The sequence below is a fragment of the Ambystoma mexicanum genome, chromosome 14, assembly GCF_040938575.1.
Source record: "Ambystoma mexicanum isolate Mex_15411 chromosome 14, UKY_AmexF1_1, whole genome shotgun sequence".
In the NCBI taxonomy this organism is placed as follows: Eukaryota; Metazoa; Chordata; class Amphibia; order Caudata; family Ambystomatidae; genus Ambystoma; species Ambystoma mexicanum.
The window spans coordinates 542,435,694-542,461,784 of record NC_090940.1 but is presented as its reverse complement, the minus strand read 5'-3'; the positions used below and the strand labels follow the sequence as shown (position 1 = coordinate 542,461,784).

The following is a 26,091-nucleotide window of genomic DNA, read 5'->3' as shown; positions in this document are numbered from 1 at the left end:
CAGGAAGGTAGACATGTGTTCCAACACGCTTCTGTCAAAAGATCCCTGATCTGGACAGAAGTGGAGCATTCCCCCTCCTCTAGTCTACGTCACCCACTGATTGTGATACTTTGATTTTTTCACAATACAATGGCAGGGCCTTGCACATGTGTTCTAGGGGCGTTTCTACCCCCATAGTCGCATCTCCGATGTGTCTGGTAGTGGGGCTGCACCTATGCTGCTGCGCTTCAGTTATGCAATCACTTGTTTAAAACATATGCAGTTAAATGTTGTCAACAATGCAACTTGATGTTGTCAAGAAAAATTCCAATATAAAATCGTCTTTCCAATACCCCACCCCTCGATTCCCAGTTAGTACTCTCTAACTACACCCACACCTCACGCTCTTCTCACACGTCCACACACAACACGTACAGGCCCCTCATGGGGCTTCTTCTTACACCATAAAATACACAAATTAAACAAACTAAAATAAGCTAAAACAACCACCACTACTATTCCCAAGCTCTCTAATTCTATGGAGCTCCTATATGTATCCTTGTGTTTTTCTTGCACTGTTTAAACAATGCATGTGGTGCCACCTTCCCCACTCACTCTGGTACGTTCCTTCTCTTCCATTTTCCCTTTCCTTAATATCCCTAAAAAATGTATACAAAACCAAAAAATCAACACACTCCACAAATAGGTCACACTCTCAATTTCAATCCCCGCGTATTAACATTGTTCACACTGCTCCATGCATCCAACCCTACTTTGTTATCCCTTGCAGGATATACTCGCGTGCACCTGTTCACCCGAACAGCTCCATTCACGTGGTTCCAACACCGGCCTGCACCTCTCCACAGGGCCGCACCCCACTCCAAAGAGCAGGCCGGATTTTGCAAAGACGGCTCCCACAGGGCCACTCAGGTGTACGCGTTTTGCGGCTGGTCGCTGTAGGTGGGCACGGCACACCCGGGGAGGACGCCTGCATACCTACACTTGTATGGGGGTGCTGGGATCACGTCAGCAGGGTCACCAAATGAAGGCTAGTCCCTGTTTATGCTCACGCCAGAAAGAATACAACCCTCTAGGGACAAAGGCCAAGAAACTGCTTGCAAGGATAACATGGCTTAAGTGTACAGAATACAAAAGGTATCAGCAAAGAACTCTGCTCCTCGAGAAAGTTGTGGCCTAACTTGGTACAATCAGAAGCTTAAATGGCAGTACAACGTCATTGCTATACAGTAAAAACTAGCGTTGTTGGTTGGTGAGACCTTATACATGGGCATGCTCCATGGGGGATGCCAGGCTACAATTGGTTCTCTTCTCCGCCGTTGGTCTGTTCCCACGTGGGTCAGCTGGGCTCATCTCTCCGAGGAGTTAAGGTCAGGTTCCTCGTAAGTTACAATATCGAGACTGCTATGATACACTAAGACTACTACTATATTACTGTGGCATGCACCTGGGAGGCTCGGGGGCTGGTGCCAGGGGGAAGGGAGGAAGAAATGCAGTCATGCTGACCCACACATTCTGTGCTTTGTTAATATTGCACCAAAGGCCTCCACCTCCGTTTTTGTCTATAATTGATCCCTTCCTGTACCTCTCACAACAAAGGATGTATTTATTTGGAGAGGTGAAACGGCAATACAGTCTCAGATCTTTTATGGCTATTGGTTTTTATGGTTTGTGCTGGGATCACTCACTATCATGGAATGCAGGGGTTTGTGGACTGGTGGGTGCCATTGCTCTGGGTAGGCTGAGTGGGGGTAAGAGGTCTGCTGATAGCTTGGCTGTGATGAATGGGAACTGCGAAGAGCCTGGTGTTGTCTCGCGGCCTTGCAGAGTGCATTCCTCCCAGTGACACCAAGTAATTGCAACAGTGAAGTAAGAAGGGGAAGCTTCCATGAGAACTGGCCGTGCGGGCTCATCCCATCTTAGTGTTCTTCCATTGAGCTAAAGTTGTGCCGTGCGGCCATGCAAGACTATGCATTTACCATAATTACAAAAAGGCGTATCTTTCTATGCGCGCACTGGATCTATGCATCTATCGTTCCCGCTACATTATATCTGTCACACGTTTCTTAGAATGGTCCTTTCCCCACAATACACGGCCACTTGGGATTCGCCTCACTCTAAAGCGCCTAGGGGGTTGGGATAGACTTATTTCCATCCCTACATGAACCGACAGAGATTTGAAGGTCAATTTATGGACGTTTTTCCAAAGAATCCTCCAGACCACCTCCAGCACAGTCTATAACGTACAGATGATCCATTACTTTATAAGGAATCATTGGTTTGCCTAGGGCTCAAGAAGTCTGAGTGCTCACCTGAGTAAGTGGCCTGTCTGTGACAGTTCACCCCAGCAGGTTCAAGAAAAGTGCATGTATTCCTAGAAGTACCTCGGGTAGTGATACTAGACCATCAGTAGTATAGGAGCATGGACTTGCACTTCCTGGATGCCTCCTGCATCACACCGCAACTGCCATTTCTTTTTTCAGTGCTGCTGGGTCTAGGCCCCCACTCACCGCTCAATCCACAGTCCTTCCCCCCTTCCCCCAAACCCCACCTCAGTATGCCCAAGACTCCCACTCCACGCCCTCCCTCCCTACCCTCATTCCTGAACCCTTCTTACCAGCCAATGCTGCCTTAAGCTCCGGCACCCTGTTATGGAAATAGAAAAGGGACAACCATTGTTTTTTTTATGGGTGGTCAGCGTCCACCTGATGCACAGACTGTTTCTCATAAATACAAATTTTTAAAAAAGGAATATTACGATCCCGCATATCAGCCTTGACCACCTCAGTTGGGGTGAATCTTGGTGGCAATGGCTCTGAGCCATCGCAGAGACCCTCTTTTTATTTTATTTTTTTCCTCAACTCTATATAGGCTGATGCTGGTGGGCCATTACTACCCAGGGTCACCCCCAGACTTCGGTGGTCAGTTCATGTTAAGACACCTAATATTGGCTAAACACGATGAAGGCAGTCCCATACAGTCAGGTGGTTGTTAAGGTGGCCAATAAAACACTTTCTGGAACTCTCACCAATGTACCCCTCTTTACCTCAAAGATGACCTGACGTTATGCATGGGTCCAAAATATGGCATTTTCTGTCATTAATTGATCTCAGTAACTTCTAATTGTGCCACTAATATTTGTCAATTGCTCACTTTGATGCCCCAACACCTCTCCATACAACTGTACTCCAGGACCCCTAAAGTTGTCTGACAGCGTGTAAATAAATAACAATAAATAAAATAATGTGTAGGTCCTCCCTAGATGAGCCAGTGATGAGCCAGTGGGTGTAGCTTCCCAACCCCTAGATGCTTGTGGGTCATTTAGGCAGCTGTGGGGAGGGGCCGGAGCCAGGCTGCATGATCTGTAACTGCTCTAGATAAACCTTTAGAGTATTATGTGTTTATTTCTTAAATATCTTGTAAAGCATTGCAGGCCCTTAGCATTTAAGAGCTGGTGTTGAATGATATGATAGTTTATTTATAGCGCGCTTAATACCTAGAGGTTTCTAAGCGCAGACCCGGGATTCGAACCTGTGTTGCTCCGTGTCGTCTTGCTTCTAAGCCGAACATGTTGCCCCTAAGCTATCCTCCTGAGACGAGTGTAGTGAAATATGCTGTCTAGGGGGGTGGGGGGGGTTCTGCCTCCCTCCCAGGGAAAATCAGATGGACAGATGAAATAAGTGTTTTGAAATATTTCCTAAACGTTATCAGGCTGGATTCGTGTCCCAATTTAGGGGTAAGGGTGCCCCCAGAATTGTGCTTTTTGAGCAGGTGATGCCCTTCTCCCTCCTGAGCTAAGGATAATCTGTGCACTTTTAATTGGTCCTCTGTTGGAGACCTGAGTACTTGATTGTGCACTTATCGTGTGAGTACATAGTCGAGGTGTTGAGCCACATTGTGTTTCAGGTTCCAAAAACTCAGGCGTGTTGCCTTTAAACATAACACCGGCTCACATAAAATGTCAATACAGTTCACAAAGTAGTAGAGTGGTGTGGGAACCAAAGAGTGAATTAGTAATAGTTCAGGCCCTGCTCTTCTAGGCAGGGTTAGGCAAGATTGTATGTAGTAACCCTGTGGGAGACTACACCAGCCTTGTCCTCTTGGCAATAGTTAGCCCAACCTTTGGTACAGGCCTGTACTACCCAAGTTGGCAGTGTGACTGATCAGCCAGGCTCATCTCAAGAGGGGTGTGAGCTGTAGGGTTGTTACATAGAGATTCAGTGACATTCACAGTGACCTGTATTCAAATAACACTTACACTGAAAGTTTCTTGGTAAAAATAAGTATTATTAATTTAACAGTCAGTTTAAATTCAAGCCTTCTTTAGAAGGTAGCAATGTACAACACGTAAAACACACTTCAAAAATATACTCTTTTTCAGTTCAATAAAGTAAAGTAGATACCCTTTTGGGATGGCACACAGGCACTTCCTACACCCTCAGGTGAATTCAATAGTTAGGACACTGTGGACATTAATATATCACGTTTTCACACTTAAATTGTAATACTGAAGTTGTGGCAAAAATTAAGAGGTTAGGGGAGAAAACAATGGTTAACATGTTTCCCACACAGGTAAGCACTTTTGGATCCCCCAGTGTAATGTAGGTTAACGCTTTCCAGCAATACAAGTAAGATATGTATGACCTTTTTGGAAGGATAGTTGAGCACAAAGTCAGACGGTCAAAAGAGTCTGCTGGGATCCGGCCAGCCAATGTCACTTGAGCAAAGTCTTGGGGAGCTAAGGCACTTCTTGAAGATTAGCACAAAAGTCTTGCACAATGTTTAAGAGTTTTGTTGTAAATGAAATTCACCGTAGGGCCACAAGCAGGGAGTGAACCAAGTCTCCATTGAGAAAAGAAAGCTACACACAACAATAAGTACCTCCTAATTCACAGTACTTTGAGTCTGAAGAAAACGGTTACAGGTTTGGCTTCTGTTCCTGTTGAAGTTCTGCAGATCCTGTTGTTCCTGGGCCTCAGTCATTGGGACAAGAGGGAGGACGTCTGGGGACTCTTGCACTACGGTCTTAAGGTCAGCAGCAGCAATGGGCGCAATTCAGATCAGCGACACTTCGCGGTTTCAGCTTCTCGCAAATAGCACCACCGTGGTTGTTGGACACTGTGTGGGCTCTCCTTGCTTCTGGGGTCCAGCACTCTGTTGAGGAGGCTCAGGCTTGGAAAGTCCTGCTTTGAGGGAGTCTGGAGGATCTTCCTGGAGCTCAGGTCTAGCTTTAAGGCAATGCACTAGATTCTGGTTTTCCTGTCCCCTGGTACTCGGTTCCGGCCGCAGCAAAGAAGTACAGCCAGCAGAGAGAGGAGTTCCAGTCGAGTTTGTCTTGGGGTTGATTGGTCACACCAACCCAATGGGAGAAGTCTTCCTTTCTGAGCTTCTCTAGTTGAGTAGAAATTCGGAGCTTCAGCAATGCAGCAGGGCTTCACCGGGCAAACCATCGGTCCAGGAGAGTGCAGCAAACTTCTCTTTCAGTTTTCTTCTTCGGTTCATTCGTCCAGTGGTAGACTGTCTTCCAAAAACAATAGAAACACAGTGTTCCAATCAAACAAAAAATACATTAGAGAGTGGTAAAAATGAAAAAGTTCTAAAGTCCACCAAAAGAGCTGGGGGTCTCTGGTATCAGGGAATTAACACAGAAATGAGAATTCTCCCTAATAGGCGGCATGTGTGCCTTTTGGGGCCACCCATGTATAAAGAGTTTCCACACTCTAGCTTTGCACCCACAATACCTCTAATCAGGTTGGTGCCTTTCTGCTAAAAAAGGGATAACTACATCGAACAGCCAAATGAAACAGCCAATGTAATGACTGGTTGAGCTGATGCCCAGATTAAGTGGTGCCTATATATTCAAATTGGTTTCACATATGACATTTAAAATTTCAATTTGTGAATTGTGAGGATCTGTTTTTCGATGGTTAGCAAAGGGAGTTTGGAATACAGTTTCTGTGTCTTGGCATGAGTTCTGAGGACAGAGAGCTCTGTGGTGCTGCTAGTAAGGCTGAGCCAATTAGCTTGCATCCTGCTTCCAATGGAAATAAATATATTTTTGAAGTTCTTGTTTTCACATATGTCACTTGCAGGGTATCTTCATATTAATGAATGCCCACAATCAAATCAGAGGGTCAAGGAATGGTTTCAAATATAGAATAAGTAAAAGGAGGGACAATGCTAACCCTTCATGGGCACTGCATCTTACTTTGTCTTCCTTGGGTATTTTCCTCCTCCAGCAACAAAGACTCTGCTCCTGAATTCTAAAATTAGATGGAGTCCTCCAAGCCTTGTTGCTTTCGTCCCTGTGGCAATTGCTCACCTCAACACTGCATGGCTCTGGGCCTTCTTTCACAGAAGTGCCACTGTGTATACTTTACATCCTATGGGTAAGATTTGAGCCGGTGCTTGCGGTATCCCGACTCATGAGAATGGAATGAAGAGTGTATACCTTGCAGCCAAAGTCTCTCTGGCTCTTGTTCGCGTCCCCCTGTGCCTGTCTTTCTCCCCATAGGGATCTCTTCTGCTGCAAGGGTCTGGTGGCATCAATCTGATGGCAGCAATACACATTATGTCTTTAGACTTGCATGCCATTCCTTTAGTTATTTATCTGACTTGACTGGCCCCTCCACCATGCAGAGTCTGGCATCTCAAAACTGCTTCATGCCAAAGCCTTTAGAGTCAGTGGAGATGGGTTTGTATTCGTTCTCAGGCTCATCAGTGCTGGAGATCAGATATTGTCAATATAGCCGTTTTCTCTCTCTACACCCTGGCTTGCCTGGTTCTGAGGATATGTCACTCTGGTCAGGAAAAACAAATACGTGAGGAGGGAGGTACTGCAGCTCCCACCCTGTAATGCCTCCAGGTATCTCATGGCTCCAGCACTTTGCCATGGTAGGCAGACTTTCCTAGGCTGCAAACTCCCGTCCTGGCCCTGGGACACAGCCCGAGACTTGAATTCATCACACTGCACAGTGTTATGTAATTCATTATCACCTGGGTTGGGGTGAACAGCCAATCAGGTTGCTTGGAGCGGGTTCTGAATCTACCCATCTAAGCCTGCGTTCCCGAGCAACCTGCTGGCTGATTCCCGTGCCTGCCATCTTCCCTCCAGCCTCCCTTCCCTTCCCTTCCCTTCCACCTATCTACCTGATTTCTGCTTCTCCCATTGTCCACGCTGACCACCATGGAAATGGAAGAGGGGCTCTGTATGATGTCCCATCTTCTAGCTTCGTGGCAGCCATCTTGCTAAAGTATTTTGTTTGAATGAACAGGACGCTGCGAGGCGAACCAATCATGTTCTCAGCACCCCAGCTTACCGGGCTGGCACACTGGGGTGCAAATTAAGCATTCATACCTGATCCTCAGCCAGGAGACTCACGTTAAACGTCCTCTCTATGATAGGACATTTAACTGGGGTCCCGGGCCAACCCCCGATCTGGCCCTCCAGATCAAGTATGAATGCTTAATTAGCAAGGGCACCCACCATTGACCTCCTCCCATCCAAACAGAATGTTCAGAGTGCAGCCAATAACTACGGGTATTGACTGCATTTAAAGTGGTAAAGGAAACAACAATGCAATTTCCAGGTAAGAGTTAATTTAACAAAATACTTCCTCTCTGTACGGATATTTTTTTTCCACTACAACATCCAATTTTATGCATGAAAGCGAAAGCTAAGACATGACAAAAATGCTTTTTCTCGCTTATAGAGAAACTCTCTACTTACTATAATGATTGCTCATGTTAAATCCTTCCCAGTTCAACAAAATGTACAATTAAAATGCTGAACATATCAAGACAACCTATTTTTAAAAAAGATGCATTATAAAATATAAGCTACTAGCAAGTTTTAATTATTTCTTTTATCCACTATTATACAATGTTTTCTACTTTAAAACCACTACTCCAGAACCTGTATTGCTTTTACAAGTATGTGCTTATAGACCTTGGGAGGGGTCATTGTCGCTTGCGATAATAATAATCCTTCCCCAAATTTAGGGCCCTAAGCTTCTCCACAGCTCAGTAAGATATAGGTGTGTCATTATCCTTTGATAATGACCCCTCCTGAGGTCTATAAAGCTATATTAATCACTAATGATGGTTTATTGCATTTAGAGACTTAATTCAGAGGATAGTGGTTATTTCTGTGTCTTTATATCTTGTATCTGTTGTCTACGAGGGTTTGGAAATAGTGACCCTTCTGCTGATTTATCATCTATAGATTCTCGGTTTGTAAGTCTTGTGGGGAGAATTCCTATATTTGGTGAAGCAGTCAAGCGGTTCTTATGTTTGGACGGCTAGGTCCTCACTCTATAGATCTAGTTCATGATGTTCTTTCAGCTAAAGGCAATTCCTGATGCCGATTAGGGCAGATTTATAAGATAGATATAAATATAAATATATATATATATATATATATATAGGCTTTCCAAGGCTCTGCATGGGAGGGAGTTTTGGCTGAGGCTTCGGGCTAAGAATCTACGGTCTCACTAAAAGTTTGGTGAACCAGAATTACTGCCACTTTAACCACACCAACAAATTCCAAGTCTGATGGTGATCTGGAGGACACTGTCATGCGCCGCACCGCATCTTGGCGTATTTGGCCAAGGTTCTGTTTCCATTCACGGTAACATTGCACGTATTGTGCTGTGCGTGGCCGCTTCCGGATGCGCGCTGACACTCCACGTATGGTGTCGCGTACGTCCACGCGGTCTAGTCTTCCGCTTCGGACATACGCTGACCTATTTAGCCACTCCCCCTTCACAACGTTTCACGTTGCAACCTCCTATGGTCAGCTACCCGCTTCGCTGCCGCCCGTTGCGCTACGCTGTTTTCTCTTTTCTACTCGTGCTCTCTCTTTTTCTCTCCCACCGTTCCGGCTGGAGCGCGCTTCTATTTTTCCTGCTTACTTTTTCGCCTGCCTGGCTCCTGCTCCCTTCTGTACCTTTTCTCCCACTGCCATACCTTCTCTCCCTTCCGTGGTCCTCTTCTATTTCTTTCTCCAGGATTCCCCTTTGCTAACTTGGTGCCTAGTTAAGCCATTTCATCCCATTCTCTCCTCAATCAGCACCCTGGTCCCACTACTATTCTATTGGAGCCCAGTTTCCAGGAGGATCCCGTTGCTACCAGCAGGGTTTATTTCTGCCACTTATGGCTTTTTCTCCTCATTGTCCCTCACGGGAACGGGGTCACAGTGAGGTGTCTTTCACTAGCCTTCACTGTGGCTTCCTCTCGTGTGAGACATACACGTCCAACCAAGAGGGAGAAAGATTACAGGTCCCGGCGATCCCTCAGTCCTGAGGACAACGACAGCTGTAATACGGGTGAGGAGGGGGAAGAAGAGGGAAGTTGGACCTCCACGGATATTCAGAACACAGAGTCTGACAGTTTGCAACGCCCAAGAATTACAATGGCTACCCCAGAGCAAATGCAGGAATTAGTGGCTGCAGTTCAGAACTTGTTCCTCGAGATGCAAAACATGAAGGCTGAAAATGCCTTGTTGAAACAGATGGTAGCAGCCCGGGAACCACCATCCACAGACTTACCTCCTATGGCTCTTTCTTCCGGCAAATTTGAAGGTTCGCCAAGGAAATTAAGGGAATTTTTGGATGCCTGCAAGGTGTATTTTGCTTTCAGAACTCGCACTTACGCCTCAGACCACGCAAAGGTGGGCTTCTTGATCTCGAATATGTCAGGGAATGCCCTAGCCAGGGCTACACCTCTGGTTACCGGGGCAGACCTGGTGCTCCAAGAGTATGGCACCTTTGTAGACCTCCTCAAACGTACCTTTGAGAGACCTGAGATTGCCATGGCAGCAAGGGAAGACCTGCTAGAAGTCCGTCAACGTCAGGCCAACGTGCTTTCTTACATCTCTTCATTTAAAAGACTAGCAAAGAGACAGGCTGGTCAGAACAATCACAAGTCATTCTGTTCCGACGTGGTCTAAGAGGATCTGAAAGATGAACTGGCCCGTTCTCTGCGTCCGGACACGTTGGCGGATTTAATGACCGCTGCTCTTCAAATTGAATTCAGGATTCAAGAGAGAAGACCAGAGAAACGTTGGATTCGACCGTTTCTCCCCAGTAACCCCTCTCCTCTACCTGCTTTGATGAAACGGACGGATGAGCCTATGCAAATAGGTACAGCCCGTCGCTCCCTTACTCCAGAAGAGAGGAAGAGGAGAAGGGATCAGGGGCTATGTGCCTATTGTGGATCCGATCAACATTCAGTCAGGATCTGCACTCAACTACCAAGCAAGCAGCCGGGAAACAAATGCCCTCGATCCTACAAGGGAAAGGAGGTCGAGGGGTGGTCAATAGTCCCTATGTCTCGATGTCAATCGGCTCAGCCGATATCTTTGAAGACTCTCACGTCATGGTCATTACCGAACAGGTTACCATTGGGGTAGTCAGATTGAGGCACTAGCCTTGCTCGATTGCGGCGCTGCAGGAACCTTCGCAGACACCCTGTGGGTAAACAAGGTTGGAACTGAGCGCATCGATCGACACGAAGGTCAGAAAGTTAAAGGGGTTGATGGGGAAACCTTTGAATTCTGGCTTATTCACCCAAACCACAGAACCACTACAACTTTCCATCCACCAACATTCTGAAACCATAACGTTTGACATCATCCGAGCTGCACATTTTCCGCTCATCCTGGAAATAACCTGGTTGCGTCAACACAACCCATACATTGACTGGTCATCCAACCGCCTGGATTTCAATTCTACTTATTGTCAAAAGCATTGTTTCCAGAAAGTATGATACCAAACAGTAACAACAACTTCTAATTCGCTCAATACCACAATAGGTGTTCATTCAATAACGCAGATTCTCGAGGAATTTGAATTTGAAGCAGTGTTTGCTGACTCTACGCCTTTGGAATTGCCTCCCCATAGGCCAGAGGATTGTTTCATAGATCTGCTTCCCAATGCTTTGGTCCCCTTTGGCAGAATGATTGTGTTATCCTGCAAAGAGAAGGAGGTACTTAGGAGATACCTGGACGACAACTTATCCAATGGGCTGATCCGGCCTTCCAAATCGCCTACGGGTGCTCCGTTGTTTTTTGTTCCCAAACGGGACTCCACGGATTTACGACCTTGCATCGATTATAGAGGCCTTAATAAAGTAACTAAAAAGGATTGTTACCCTATGCCTTTGATCCCAGATATACTGGAAGCTGTCCAAGGTGCTTCTGTTTTCTCCAAACTGGACTTACGGAGTGCCTACCACTTGCTCAGAATCAGAACAGGAGATGAATGGAAGACTGCATTTAGAACACCTTTCAGTCTCTTTGAGTACGATGTAATGCCTTTTGGGCTGGTCAATGCCCCAGCAGTGTTCCAAAGATTTATGGATCGCACCTTTTCAGATCTTTGGTTTATTTCAGTCATTGTTTATCTAGACGACATCTTAGTTTTTTCCTGGAATATGTACGATCATTTAAAACATCTTACAGAGGTCTTATCACGACAAAAAAATCACCATCTACTAGCAAGAAGAGAGAAGTGTTTGTCTGGGGTCCCTTCAGTTCCCCATCTGGGATTTATCCTTTCACCTCAAGGGGTGCAGATGTACCAAGGGAAGGTAGAAGCCATACTTCAATGGCCGGCTCCAACCTCTGTAAAGGAGGTTCAACAGTTCTTGGGGATAGCAAATTTCTACCGGCGCTTCATCTCTGGGTTTTCAGCAATTGTACTACCCATAACCAATCTTCTAAAAAGACAGCTATGCCGTTTGCGTGGAATGCACAGGCAGAAGAAAGTTTTCGTCTTCTGAAAGAGCAATTTTGTTGTGCACCGATATTACGGCAACACAATCAAAACAAAAATTTATATTGGAAACGGACGCGTCCGCCGCTGCTATTGGGGCAATCATTCAAGAATACCAAGGTGTTGAACATCCCGTTGCCTATCTATCTAAAACGCTCACTGAAAGCCAGCGCAACTATTCCGTCATTGAAGGAGAACTTCTGGCTATGACAAGGGCATGTGAGGAATGGAGACACTTATTACAAGGCAATAGCCATCCCTTCATCATAAGAACCAACCATAAGAACCTGCAGGTGCTGCAATCTATGGACTGTATCAACTCGAGACAAGCCCAGTGGGCACATTTCTTCTCTCAATATGACTTTCTAATCACCAACATTCCTGGTAGCCAAAATGCTTTGGCGGATGCACTCTCCAGGAAATCTTATGCTTCTCGTTCCTCTACCCGTTCTCCAGAAAAGATGTTCCCTAGAAACAAGATCAGAGGCCACACTTCCTCTTTTCTGCAACAAATCAGAGAGGCAACTGTGATTGATGTTCAAGGGTAAACAGCTGTGGGTCCCTTCTAAAGATCTCCAGAACAAAGTCCTGTCCTGGTATCATGATCACGAGACGGCTGGTCATAGAGGCCAGGCAGGTGTACACGACTTGGTCAAAAGGTCCTTTTTCTGGCCACACCTGTCTAAAGATGTCAAACAGTATGTTCAAACGTGCGCTGTGTGCAACCAAAGCAAATACAGCACCCAAAGACCGGTGGGTTTGTTGCAACAAGACATCATACCAACCCGTCCGTGCAGTCCTGTCACTACCGACTTTATTGTGGACTTACCGGTCTCACAAGGTTGTTCTTGCATCCTCGTAACTATTGATTCTCTCACTAAGATGGCACATTTTTCCCCTCTTTACGGGTTACCCACTGCAGAAGGCATGGCCCAGGTTTTCATCAGACATATTCAGACTACATGGTCTGCCGGACAAGATTCTTTCCGATCACGGGAGCCAGTTTGTGTCAAGATTCTGGAAGTCACTCTGTCAGAACCTAGGGATCGGAAGAGCGTTGTCTTCAGGCTATCACCCCCAGACAAACGGACAAACTGAGTGATTGAACTCTACTTTAGAACAGTATCTACGGGCTTGTACCAATGCCGAACAAGATAACTGGGTGTCTTTACTACCCATGGCAGAATTTGCGTATAACAATTTAAGGCATTCTGCCATTAAGATGTCACCGTTCTTCTGTTCCTATGGATATCACCCTCGGTCCATTTTCCCCCACTCTCCGATACAGTCTTCCCTTCCTGCTGTGGAGGATGTGTGGTTTCGGGTAAGGGAGGCCCAAAGAACAGCAAGCCTCAGTTTGTCGGAGAGCCTCCGATTGTATAAACAACAAGCTGATGGGCATCGCTGGGTCGTCCCCGACTGGAAAGTGGGCTCCAAAGTTTGGCTTTCTACCAAATTCCTACCACGCTGGGCTCACCCTTCCAAGTTATCGCCATGTTTTATTGGTCCTTTCTCTATCACTGCCAAGATCAACCCAGTAGCATTTCGCCTCAAACTTCCTTCATCCTTATAATGGGTACATCCCGTCTTTCATGCTTCATTATTGAGAAGTGCCGACCATTCACGGGTTTCACGTCCTACCCCCTTTCCGACTCCCACAGGTCATGGTGACGAGTATGAGGTTTCGCATATTTGCAATTCCAGATATCACAGGGGGCGATTGGAGTAAATCGTTCACTGGAAGGGTTTCTCTAGTGCTGAAGACTCGTGGGGACCTCTTTAACATATCCATGCCCCCATTCTTCTACAATGGATTCACAGGGTTCACGTAGGCAAGCCCGGGGGTTTGCTATTGAAGGGGGGGTGGGCATACTGTCATACGCCGCACTGCATCATGGCGTATTTGGCCAAGGTTCTGTTTCCATTCACGGTAACATTGCACGTATTGTGCTGCGCGAGGCCGCTTCCGGAAGCGCGCTGACACGCCGCGTATGGTGTTGCGTATGTCCGCGCGGTCTAGTCTTCCGCTCAGGTCAGCGTACGTCCGATTTAGCCACTCCCCCTTCACAACGCTTCGTGTTGCAACCTCCTACGGTCCCCGCTTCCCTGCTGCCCGTTGCGCTACGCTGTTTTCTCTTTTCTACTTGCACTCTCTCTTTTTCTCTCCTACCGTTCCGGCTGGAGCGCGCTTCTATTTTTCCTAATTATTTTTTCGCCTGCCTGGTTCCTGCTCCCTTCTGAACCTTTTTTCTCCCACTGCCATACCTTCTCTCCCTTCCGTGGTCCTCTTCTATTTCTTTCTCCAGGATTCCCCTTTGCTAACTTAGTGCCTAGTTAAGCCATTTCATCCCATTCTCTCCTCAGTCAGCACCCATGTGCCACTACTATTTTATTGGATCCCAGTTTCCAGGAGGATCCCGTTGCTACCAGCAGGGTTTTTTTCTGCCACTTACAGCTTTTTCCCCCTCATTGTCCCTCCCGGGAACGGGGTCACAGTGAGGTGTCTTTCACTAGCCTTCACTGTGGCTTCCTCTCGTGTGAGACATACACGCCCAACCAAGAGGGAGAAGGATTACAGATCCCAGAGATCCCTCAGTCCTAAGAACGACAGCTGTAATACAGGTGAGGAGGGGGAAGAAGAGGGGAGTTGGGCCTCCATGGATATTCAGAACACAGTCTGACAGAAACAGCTCCAGCATTTGGTTGGAGATTTTTCCTCCTATATTATCACAAAAAATCATAATATAACATGGGTGGAATTACCGCCTGCAGTAAATGCGAGTCCCATGGTCTCCATGAATGGGGACTAACACCCCATTATCACAACCCATTCTGGCGGTATATCTGCCAAGTTATGAGTTGCTGTAATGGTAAATGAGTTTGAGTATATTTTTGCTGGCAATACCGCCAATCTCATAATGAGACTCAATATGACATGCCAAAGCATTTGAGCTTGTTGGGAGCCGGTTCCTGTAGCATTGTGTAATGTAGGCTCCATAGTAGGGCATTCCCCTATGGTGCACATAAGAGGAATATTGATGATCTCTGTAGTGTGGCTCTCTACAAAGATATAGGGATGTTTCAGCATTTTTCCCTTTGTCTATTTCAGCAATGACCGGCTGCGTCAGTGTGTCATTGCTTTGTACATCCTCATAGAGTACACATTGTGACAATGTAGATGAGGGGATGGAAAATGCCTGATTGTTGACAGTTAATCTTCTTGCTCTTAGTCTAACTCTTCCTCGTCAGTCTTTTAATATCTTCCCACCTTGTGGCCCCAACTGGGCCTCGGCCTACTGTAAGGAAGGCATGGGGCCTCATTCCGAGTACGGCGCTAACCAATGGCGCTATTAACGCCTTGGTTGACGCCGTACCCGGACCGGCAGCGCCTTGGTGGTTGGCGGAATTACCGCCCCATTCCAAGGTTGGCGGGGCGGTAATTCCCCAATCCCCATTTACCCTTCCCCATTCCCATTCTTGCCCCATAGGGCATAATGGGAGTGGGGAAGGCGTCAATTACGCCACCGTAAATTACGGTGGCGTAATTAACATCAAGGTCCCTTAGCGCCATGGTATTTAACGCCTGCTAAAAGCAGGTGTTAAAAGCACCATGGCGCTAAGGGAACTCGGAGTATGGCGGTAAGGGATTACCGCCACCGCTCTCGTTAGCGGTGGCCGCTATCCCTTACCGCCATACTCGGAATGAGGCCCATGGTATCAATAGTAAGACAGACACAAGTGACCACAGTGCAAGGGTGTTTACTGAACTTTAAGAAGGGTGTGATAACGCCTATCTAATCCTAAATCTACAGATGGGAACAAGCTAAGACCATCAAATAAAAATACTGCAGTCATAGCGGAGTCTTGTCAAAATAAAAGGTGCCGATACTAAAAAAATCTATTGCCAATCCTTACCTCTAAATACAAATAGTGTGGGGTAGTGTTCATGAAAAAGAAACAAGCGTTCACAAAAATGATAGGTCAGGATGTTCAGGCTGTTGGCCTCCCTTGCCCAGGTTTTGAGTACGGGACAAGGTGGTTCACTCGAGCATGGCACACTCTGTCTTCTTCGGCACAAGGATACAGTTCCATTACCAACATCAGGGCATTCTGTGCCCAAGTCTCTTAAGTAATCAAAGTCTCTTGATCCAGAGGGCCTGATGTAACAAAACAAAAGCAAAGTTCTTTTCCCTCTTAAAAGTAGTCAAGTCAGGTGATTCAAGTTTCACCCTGGATCCCCATCAGCTGGGCTCATATCCCTTTTTATACCAATATCGTTACTTTGGATCCCCCTATTCCGGGCTCAGATCCCCTTCTCCAATTTTCAGAGAATATCCTTTCTCTGGTGACTCACGGTTCACCCCGGATCACTCTCAGCCAGGCTCAGATCCTTCCTTTTACACAATTAGTGTCCCCCAGCTGGGCTCAGACCAATTGCAGTTCGTATTAGCTATCAAAGACTTGTACACTTGGTTTAGCTTGACCCACAGAAGGACCAATCCGATTTTACAATTTACATTTTACACCTCTCAGTTGGATAGCAGAGACTTTCGAATGAGCACCCATGTGGTCAGGGCTTTAAGTGGAGTAAGAAATCGAGGGGGGGGGCCCTCATTTAGGGGCGTGGCTTGTGGGGGTGGCCTAAAATGTACGCAAATCGTAAGGTATGCACATACATATATATGCATGTTATATATCTGTGTGCGTACCTTACTATGGTTTGTGTACTTTGCAAGCCATCTTTTCTAAACATAGAATATGTATTTCTACGCACACAGATATATAACATGCATATATATGTGTGTGTGTGCATACCTTACGGTTTGCCTACTTTTCAGGCCATTTTTTTTTAAACATTTCGGTTTTATAAAAGATGGCTTTGAAAGTACACAATTCAAGCCATCTTTTATAAAGCTTTGACTACGGGCAAAATTGTCTGTCGGCAAAGCTTTATAAAAGATGGCTTGAATTGTGTACTTTTCAAGCCATCTTTCATAAACCTCGAAAAATGTCAAGGAATCCCCAGGTTCGCCGAGGGTTAAAGACGCCTCGGCGACCTGGGGGAAACAAAGGGACAGTAACTGCCTCTGGTGACCCCTCGCGCGAGAGGTCACCAGAGGCAGTTACTATGACTTACAGAAGTGGCAGCCAGGCACAGCATCGCTGTGGTTGGCTGCCACTTCTGTCAGATCGCCTGACTTCAAAAAAGGCGCATCTCCCGTCGCGGCTGCCGCCGCGATGGGATAATGCATCCCGCCAATGTTGCGTGTGGTGGGACGGGGGCCCCGGCAGGGCCCCGGCTCAGTCCCACTTTTTGGAGACTGCCGGGGCCCGGCCCCGGCAGGCCCCGGCCCACTTAAAGCCCTGCATGTGGTGCTGGACCACTCTGTATATGGTATCTATCTTGGCTTCAAAAGTTCAGTCACTCCTTGGATGTTCAATTATATTTGCATCGTTCATCAGATACGCTTCACACACTGTTCTCTTGATATGATATGATATGATAGGTTATTTATAACGTGTTTAATACCCAGAGCTTTCTAAGCGTGGACACAGGGATCGAACCTGTGGTGCTCTGTGTCATCTTGCTTACAAGGCGAGCACGTTGCCCCTGCGCTATCCTCCCGAGACAACATGTCTTCATACAATGTTGCTGCTTGCAACCTTAGTTCTAACACAGAGCGATCTGCCATCAGTCTCCCCGACTCACTGGCTGTGCTGACTTTACTGGCGCTGCTTTGTTCTAGGAGCCAAGGACAGTACCACGGCAGCAATCGCCCCTCCCCACCTTCGCTATCAACGCGGGAGAGCCGCAGGCACTTCCGACACACAATGCACGTTTCTTCAGCTTTAATTCTAGATCTTATGTTTCTTTTTCTTGAGGGCCTGTGAAAGTAGCGTTTTATTTTTCTTCTGAAAAGGTCAAAGCCACTTCCCTCCTTGCAACCCTCTCTGGTCTTCTCGTCTTTCTCCTCGTATTAAACTGCCCTCTTGGAACTGCTGCTTCCGCATGTGTTTTGCCTTGCTCAGAGTGTGCTTTCGTGCTCTGCCTTTTATCCGTGTGGGGAAGTGTGATGGAAGTCAGGTGTGTGTAATGGACAGTAATTGCCTGAACATTGCAGCGGGACATGTTAGGTATACGGCTTGGGTGTTCGTCCATTTTCCTTCACAGTGAGTTGTCCGTGAGAAAGCATTCATGTCAGAAAAGGGGAAGGGGCGGCGCCCAGTCCCTACGCATCCTACCTGGTAGGATGGCGTAAAGATGTTACAGGAAAGGGGATACTGCATCTCGCTGTCCAGTGCCCCTCTTCCACTCGCTGAAGACCCATCCAGGTGATCCTCCCGAAATGGTCCACTCCAAGGTACTGGATCCAAAAGCGATGGCCATGTCCTTGCCACCTGGATGACAGATCCCCGGGGACTAGCGGGTGAGACACCTTCAGGTTTCTCACACTACAGAGCAACAGCTTCTTATATAGAAGCAAGAAGGCCCAGCGGTTTTTGGCATTTGTTTAGTAAACTGGAGAGGACGGGTTGAATAAAAAAGAAAGAAGTTTGAATTCAATCTTTAATGGGGATGAACTTTGCTTATAAAAGAAACCAGTGAGTTGCCTGTGTCTAGGCTGAGACCTCGCCTCAGAGGAAGGACTTTAATAAGGACAAATTTGGCTTGGTGTAATGAAGATTACTGGTAGGTAATGCTGCTAATGGGAGTAGAGTGAAGAAGGGAGAGGGTGCGATTCAAGCCTGTATCAGTGACCAGTACTTAAACGTGTTACATTTTGGGTATTTGTTTTCTATTGCAACAACAAACTAAGACAAATGTCGGAGGATGGTAATAGTCTGTCTTAATGTCACAGGTGGCGTTTGGCATGGAACTAAATGCACTGCATGATGACAGCACTCCATTTCCACAAGCTATTTCCATGATCATGAAAGGGACGATCGAGATGCGTAATCCCTTTGTGCAGGTTTGTGTCTGGTTAATGTTCTTTAATGGGTTGGAAAATTACAGCATGAACATTGGAGAAAAGGGCACTGTCTGGCTCACAACGAAACAACCATAATATCTGTTAGCATTTCCAGAAGAGCTAAATGTACATTGTAAAGCTGTTTTTGATATTTTAAAAATGCATTTTTTTCAGTGTTTGCAGAATTACCCCTTGGCACTTGCCACACAGATGGAAGGAGGAGGAGTTAGGCGAGTGAAGAGGCTAGGGGGATATTTAGGTAGAAAGGGACTTTTATGGTTCCATGGTAGGTCAAGTGGTCATCCAACAGTCCAATCTGATCAGCTAGCTGAGCTGCCAAGTAGGAGGAGGTCTTTCCATCCATTTTGGCCCACTTGACCTTTGGAATGTAAGGATGATCGGAAGATCAAATTATTTGATTGGATACATATTGAGCCATATTTGACAAACTTGTTGACCAGAAATCTTAGCAAATCACATTTTCCCAGCGAAACGCAGGGGGACCTAGGAGAAAGATTGAAAATCTGTTTGCTTACACACGTTTGCCTTTATGGCTAGACGGGACACTGCAGTAGCAAGTGGGTCATCTCTTTGCAGGCGCAACACTGCAGGGCATTTGAGGCCAGCTCCATTTGGTTTAATAGGAGTGCGGCAGGTCCAAGAAAGAGTGGCAGGGAAGTGGCTAAACCATGGAAAGAGTAGGGTTAAGAGTCAAAACAAAAACAGGGATTGTGGTGGTACCCCCTGTTGTGAAGAAAGAAAACCCAGGAGTCACAGTAGTGTCTCCCCTGAGAGTGGAAGAAGGGAGACTGTCGTAGCCCCCTGCTTGGCGCTGCAGAGAGTGTATGCTCATCCAAAGGCAGGGCAGGAGGGGCAGCGCAGGGATGGGAATAGACTTAACAGGGGCACAGAGGATGGAAAAGAAGAGGGAGCAGGGCAGGGGCCATCAAGCTGACAGCAGTAGTAATGGGGAGAGAGCGGCTGGTCAGCGGAGCTGAGAAGACCAACTATACCCAGAGGTCCTCAATGTAACATGTGCCAAACCTTGCAGTAAGCATTGTGACAAATCGAGGGAGACCCTTTGTGTGAGGCTAAGGAGGTGAGCCTGCTCCACAACACCCTCCCTCGGTGGTCGAGGCAAGTGGGACCTCACTGTGAGAGACTCCCCGTTAGGGGACGAGGACTCCTATTCCCGTGAGGAACTCCTTACAGTTGCACACACTATGGTTTACATGACAAACTCTACAGTGCCAGAGGCCTTTGTATATCAACACTGGGATGAAGAAACTCCTTGGAGATGACATTATCTTATTGGAAATTAACATGTCCCTTTAAATTAAAATATGCAACGCACTGAGACGAGCATGTTAAATAACATACTCTGGAGAGAGACCTAGAGAGAAATGCATAGTGGGCTACAGCGGGCTCGGCACAGCGTAAGGTCGAGAGGAGGCGCAGTGCGTACCAGTGAGGAAACATGTGAGTTTCAAATTCGCCCACTAGAACAGGCCCGGAAGCCAAAGTCACAGCGCAGCCACTGCTTGAGAAAGCTACAGGGCAGGAGCCCGACACAAGGAACTGGGACACCAAAGTCAGGGTGCAGCCCAGTAAAAGAAAGCAACAGGGCAGAAGCCTGACACGTGAGATTTGGACGCCAGAGCTGCATCACAATAATTGCGAGAAAGCAGCAGGACAGAAGCCCAGAATGAGAGGCTAGGATGCCAGGGCCACGCCACAACCCTAGTGTGAGGGACTAGCAAGAGAGAACCCGAGAAGGTGGTGGCGATACCACGGAAAGGCCATGTTCGACAGACGGTCCCATAAACATTGCTGATGCCACGACGCATAAGAAGCATGCTCAGAAACCCAAGAAGAGGTCACAGAGGAAAAATCCTACCAAGGATGTTCCTCTTCATCGTAGAAGGTAGCATGGAACACAAAAATGGATAATTATATTGTACAAACCACTCATCACAGTAGAAATTATGAAATAGACTTATCCTTGAAACAGATAAAAGTAGTTACAAGAGAGACATAACATTGTGCCGCCAGAGAGAAAGGGAAATAAACCACTAAGCCCAGTAAATAAGCAAGTAGAGCAAAGCAAGCTGTTGTAATTCACCCAGAGAGAAAGGCTATTTGAATTATAGTATCCTCGTAGGATACGCTGGAACTGGCAACCAAAATTCCATACGTTGGAAAAGAAGCCCAAAAGGGGATCCCAAGAAGAAGGGAAGAGTATAAAAAGCAATCGAAGAATTTGAGAACATAATCAAATAAATCTCAAGAGACTATTAGAGACTTCAGATCCATAAATAAGTATACAGATTAGTACTAAAGTACCACTACTAAAGTATCCTCAAGGAGAAGGGGGGACATTCTCAGCATATAGGTCAGTTTTCATAGAGGTAGGGTCAGTTAGGAAGATTTGGACTATGGACTGTTTCCTTTGGACATTGGACAGCTTAGTTAGAAATATAGGCAGGGGACCACCCATAGAGATCGGGAAAGTTAGGGTGTATCCTTTACTTTAATAAACGTTCATGAATCATGTCCACAAAGTGTCTGTGTCCTGTCTTCTGGCTCACCAGAGCATGTAGAAGATTCTGAAGCACTTATTAATATGCGTTTGAATTTGCAAATGCTTACACTCCTTTTATTAGGGAAAAATTAGGGAAAATTGACAAATGAACAGCCACTACCGAAGGGTGTTGCAAATGAATACACAAATCCCACCGTGCCTAACCTGCTCAAGAGTAAGATTTAACCAGGATGCTTTGTACCCCTGCCGCTCACGTGCTAGCCCCAGCCCGAGATCGGCCATACATTGAATATCCATTTTAAGCATTATGCTTTTCTTATGAGAGCATCAGTTTTTTGGATCTGCTTAAATGAGACCTCAACCTATTGCCACTTATGCACATTTGAGAAATTGATAGGAAGTCCAGCCAAGGTGGAGTATGACAAAACCAACTATAAAGAGTCTTTCTTTCATTTCTATTCCTTTTCTATGTTCTGAATTGTCTAAAATCAGAAACTTGCCCTTAAGTGTGTCTTCAAAAAATAATTGTTTGTATTAATGCAAATTGCTTGATCCGCAACATCACAGCCTTTTCCTGGATTATGGTAAAAGGAATGTACTTATTACGAGCTGGTGTTTTTATTTTTGCTATTATTTTATGCTTTTCCAAATCTGTTCACTTAATTTATTTACGGATTTTTGTAACCGTGCATACGTTCTTTTGGCTACCTCACAACGCTTTATGGAGGGCGTGAAAGACCAGCAGAATATATTGGTCACAAAGATTGTGTGTGGTGTAACTCTCACATGGTGCGAGTGTTCCGGAAGGGAGGAAATCACTGACGGGCCCATAGCTCAGCGCTCACCCTCTAGAACTTATAAGACAAGATAGCTGCACCATGTGAGGAAAGGGGGTGCAGGATTCACTTACTCCAACACAACTCAATAATGAGGACTCAGTAAGTTGGCAGAGGGAAGTCTGTTTAATGACAATTACATCAAACAGAGAAACAAATGGAAATCAGCAGCATTGCAATCACCTGTCTCGCTCCGACTTCCTCGAACTCCAGTTGAACAGTCATTGTTACAGGCTAAGCTCATCGTCACTGACGTCTAATTCTATAAAAAATCATCATGCAATATAATTGGTTAGGAAAGGTAACTTAAGTATAGGTATTATATCTGTATATGATAATATGGCATGCGGATTGGATAACTCTTATCGGATGGGCGTCTACGGCCATCCCTCTACATCACGCGTGATAGTCACTACAACTACGACGTCCTATTAGTTACAGTATCTATAGGACTCCAGACAACTTGGTCCATTGTGATTGGGCAGGTTACACCCTTGGACATAAATTTCCACTTTTAATTAGCAGCATGCAGAATGGACACCACTTTGCCTGGTGTCCCAAGTTTCACCAAGCCTCCCTTCCATCAATCAGTGTTTTAGGGCGATGTGTCAATTAGTTGGCTATGGATGGCCTCGAAACTGTAGCCTCTTATCGGGAAAAGTTATGGCATCCTCGGGTCCTGGATGACATCAGGCGATGGTACTTCTTCGCGCCTGGCTGATCACGTGTTAGTCCACCATGAATCTGCTTCAGTTTCCAGCTTTTAGTGCATTTAATTCTGTTTCAGCCTCGCCACCTGCATGGGCCCCCCCTTAGCTTGACCTTCATGAGGCAGGCTGGTATTCTCTGAAGTTTGAGTCTTGTTAGCTGACACTCTCCTCCCCTTCTCTGGTTGACCTTGATTTCCTAGGCATGAGCCGCTCTGAGTTTCGATTCCACTCCTTCTCTTGCCTTTGGCTGGGTTTCGAAACTTGGCCTGTCAGGCCTCTGGCCGCCTGGGTACATTTCTGCTTTTACAAAATCGAGTCGCACTTGTATAATGTGCCTTATTGAGGTAGATATATGGTTGGCGCTTGCCGCTCTATCTTCTACTAAGCATTGCAAGTAGTATCGATTTCTTAGCATCTTGCGTTTCAAGCCTATTTACACACGTTTAACAGGTCGTTTGCTTCTATCTTGTCTCGTAGCACCGTTTCCTTAAGTTTTAACATTGTCTCTTCTCTGTGTTGTCTCTTCTCTGTGTCCATTACATTTATTTTCGTAGTTACTCGCACTGGCGTGCTTGTCTTCGATAGCCGCTTTTGTTCATTCACGAGTCTGTTTAGGCCCTTGTGTCATTTTCATTGGCCTTCCACTAAGGCTTTTGGGGTCTCTTTGTGGACCGTGTGTAGGTACTCCATTTTCTATCAGCAGCTGGTATGGCTGTCTGATAGGGTACCGTGCTGGCCAGGGTTGTCTGGTTACGGGTGCTTCAACCGGTATGGATCTTCTGATGTATACTGGGCAGAGTCCCAGTGCAGCTCTTTGTAGGTTCATTTGCTCTTCATACGTCACATACCTTGGCGAATACACTCCTGGTACCTTGAAATGAGGGGAAAGGGTGCAGGCCATGTCTGGGACCTCCTCTACACTCCCCCCTCTGGTCGGTTCATCGACCACTTCTGCAACCTCCTTTGCATTTATTTATTTTGATTCTTCAGTGTCATGCTCATCGTCTTCAGCGTTTGTACATGATGGTGTGAATGTGGGAGCCTTTGGAGTCCATATTTTTATCACTCCCTTCAAACTGCCTGCTATTTTCACATGTTCGTCTTTGTTCCATGTCATTAGCTGACATTGTCATTTTGGGCTGCAGTAGATCCATTTTCCTTTATACCTTCTTCGTTTCTTAGGGTATGTGAATCTTGTTCCCTCTGGCGCAAATTTGCTGGCTTTCAGAAAGTCTCTTATTTCTTCATCAGTCAGGTCTCTGGGCTTCCACCCTGGCTCAACATCAACCATTATTTTCATCCCTATGGCTTTCTTCGCAGTTTTCTGGCACTGTGTAATGATTATCTTGAACACAGAATCCTAGCAATACCATTGCTAGTAGAGCACCCAGAAACTTTATATCTGCCATCCATTGTGGGATCCACGAGAATAGGTCTCCAAACCAGCTGTCATCGTCAACTTCATCACTTTCATCGATCATCTGGTTTTTTAGGCTTGTCAACATGCTTATGTCCTCTGTTAGGGTTCTGTTTTCTTCATCGTGTGATGGTAAAAATGTGCAACATGATTCTGCGATTTTTGCACAAACGCCTCCATTCATTGCAGTGATCATGTCAAGCACATATCTGTTTTGGAGGGTCATCGGTCTGATTGCTCTCAGCTCTTCTTTGATCGCGTTGAATCCTTTTATCATGGTATTGATGGTCTGCAATAACTCCCATCTGGTTATCTGCAACCATTTAGCATTCACTCCAACTTGGATGTGGGGCAAGAGTAGTGTTGTGAATACTGTTGAGGTGAGACTGAACACCCTGTGTTCGTATGGGATTGCATGGAATGCCTCTTCTGATTTGGGAGAAAAGTAATTTTCCCTCTTCATCCTGGATACCAGTTCCACAGATCTCCTTCTTAGATGAGCATCTGCTTTCGGGAAACTGTCCAACTTCAGGTCATTCTTAGGGATCACTAGCGCGGGAACGTGAACGTTCACTAGTGTGCATATGCTTCTCCAGTTTTTCGGCAGCCTTATGTATGCCTTGGGTCCACACGCCCAGTAATGGTCCATAATAACTGTGGTTCCTTGTGTCATACCTGGAGCTTCAAAGATTTGTCCGCAGTTTTGATTCTCTCCCATCTTCCTTGTGCCATTGTTTCTGAAACATAGTTTCGGGCTCTCCAGTGGCACTATCTGCAGGGGTCCCCCTCTATCTTCGACCCATGTTAGTAGTTTTGCTAGCTTTCGCCACAGAGGTTTGCATAACCTCTGCAAATTCTCTATTGCTTCCTTGCAGGCTCCAAGGACCCTCCACGCTCGGCAGATTACTACTCTGTCCTCCCATCCATCTGGGGAGACCACTGTCTCCCAGATCTGCATTTGGCCTCTGCTCTTCCAGATTTAAGCCTCTTCTGCAGGCTTCCCTTGAACGTTCAGTCTTGGGTTAACTTTCCATCTTATCCCTGATCCTTTGATGCCAGGGTTCTCGTACCTGATCACATGATTTCTGGTGTGCGCTCGGTTTCTTGTTTTAATGTCCTGGACGTAGTCATCTTCATCCGGGTAATCCTTTTCGTTGGCCCATATCAACGAGGCATCTTTTCCCATAAATTGTCCTCTGGTGTTACACATTGCTACATGTGACATACAGTGTGCTGTAGGGACATCAATTTCTACAGCCACGAAGATCTTGGATTTTCCCATGCTGTATGGCAGGAGAGCACAGATGAAGCATTCTCCTTCCGACACTCTTCCTCCTACTTCCTTCATGTGCTGGTACCATATGGTGTTTCTGAGATGGGCTGTGCTGTCCAGGTAATCATTAAGTTCATTGTTATCTTCGTGTAGGATTCTCTTGATTCTCAGCGTTCTTCTGTAGTTTGCTATGACTATGTCTCTAAATGCATCTGTGCTGCTTTTCCTCTCTGGGTGTCTCAGTGGAGCAGGCTGCCTCGACTGTATCGCTGTGGTAGGAGAAGGGTTTGTGTTTCCTTTCCTTCCCTTTTGTATGTTGTCATAGACTTCCTCTAACCGACATTGGCTCCCCAACCTCCCAACGCGTGGTCGTGTTGTAGGCCTGAGGCTTGTTCCTTGCGTTGGAGCAGGTTTGCTTGCTGTTATAGTCTCTATAATCCTGTCTTTCAGCTCCTCGTGCAGTTTCTTTGCTCCGACTACGAAAGGGAACAAATAGACTATCAGCATTTGTGTTTTCTCTGTGAATTCTTTCGTGGCTACTTCTGTTCTTTGGAGGAATTTTGCTATGCCC

The 26,091-nt window shown here is 46.2% G+C and overlaps 1 protein-coding gene across 2 annotated transcripts in view; it reads left to right on the top strand.

Moving 5' to 3' along the window:
- Positions 1–26,091, top strand: part of LOC138526941 (cholesterol 24-hydroxylase-like) — a 291,000-nt gene that overhangs the window by 113,032 nt on the left and 151,877 nt on the right. For both annotated transcript variants that reach the window (XM_069637833.1, XM_069637834.1), the window contains exon 7: positions 18,632–18,742. In XM_069637833.1, coding sequence (XP_069493934.1) covers positions 18,632–18,742 — 111 coding nt within the window. The remainder of the gene's footprint in view (positions 1–18,631; positions 18,743–26,091) is intronic.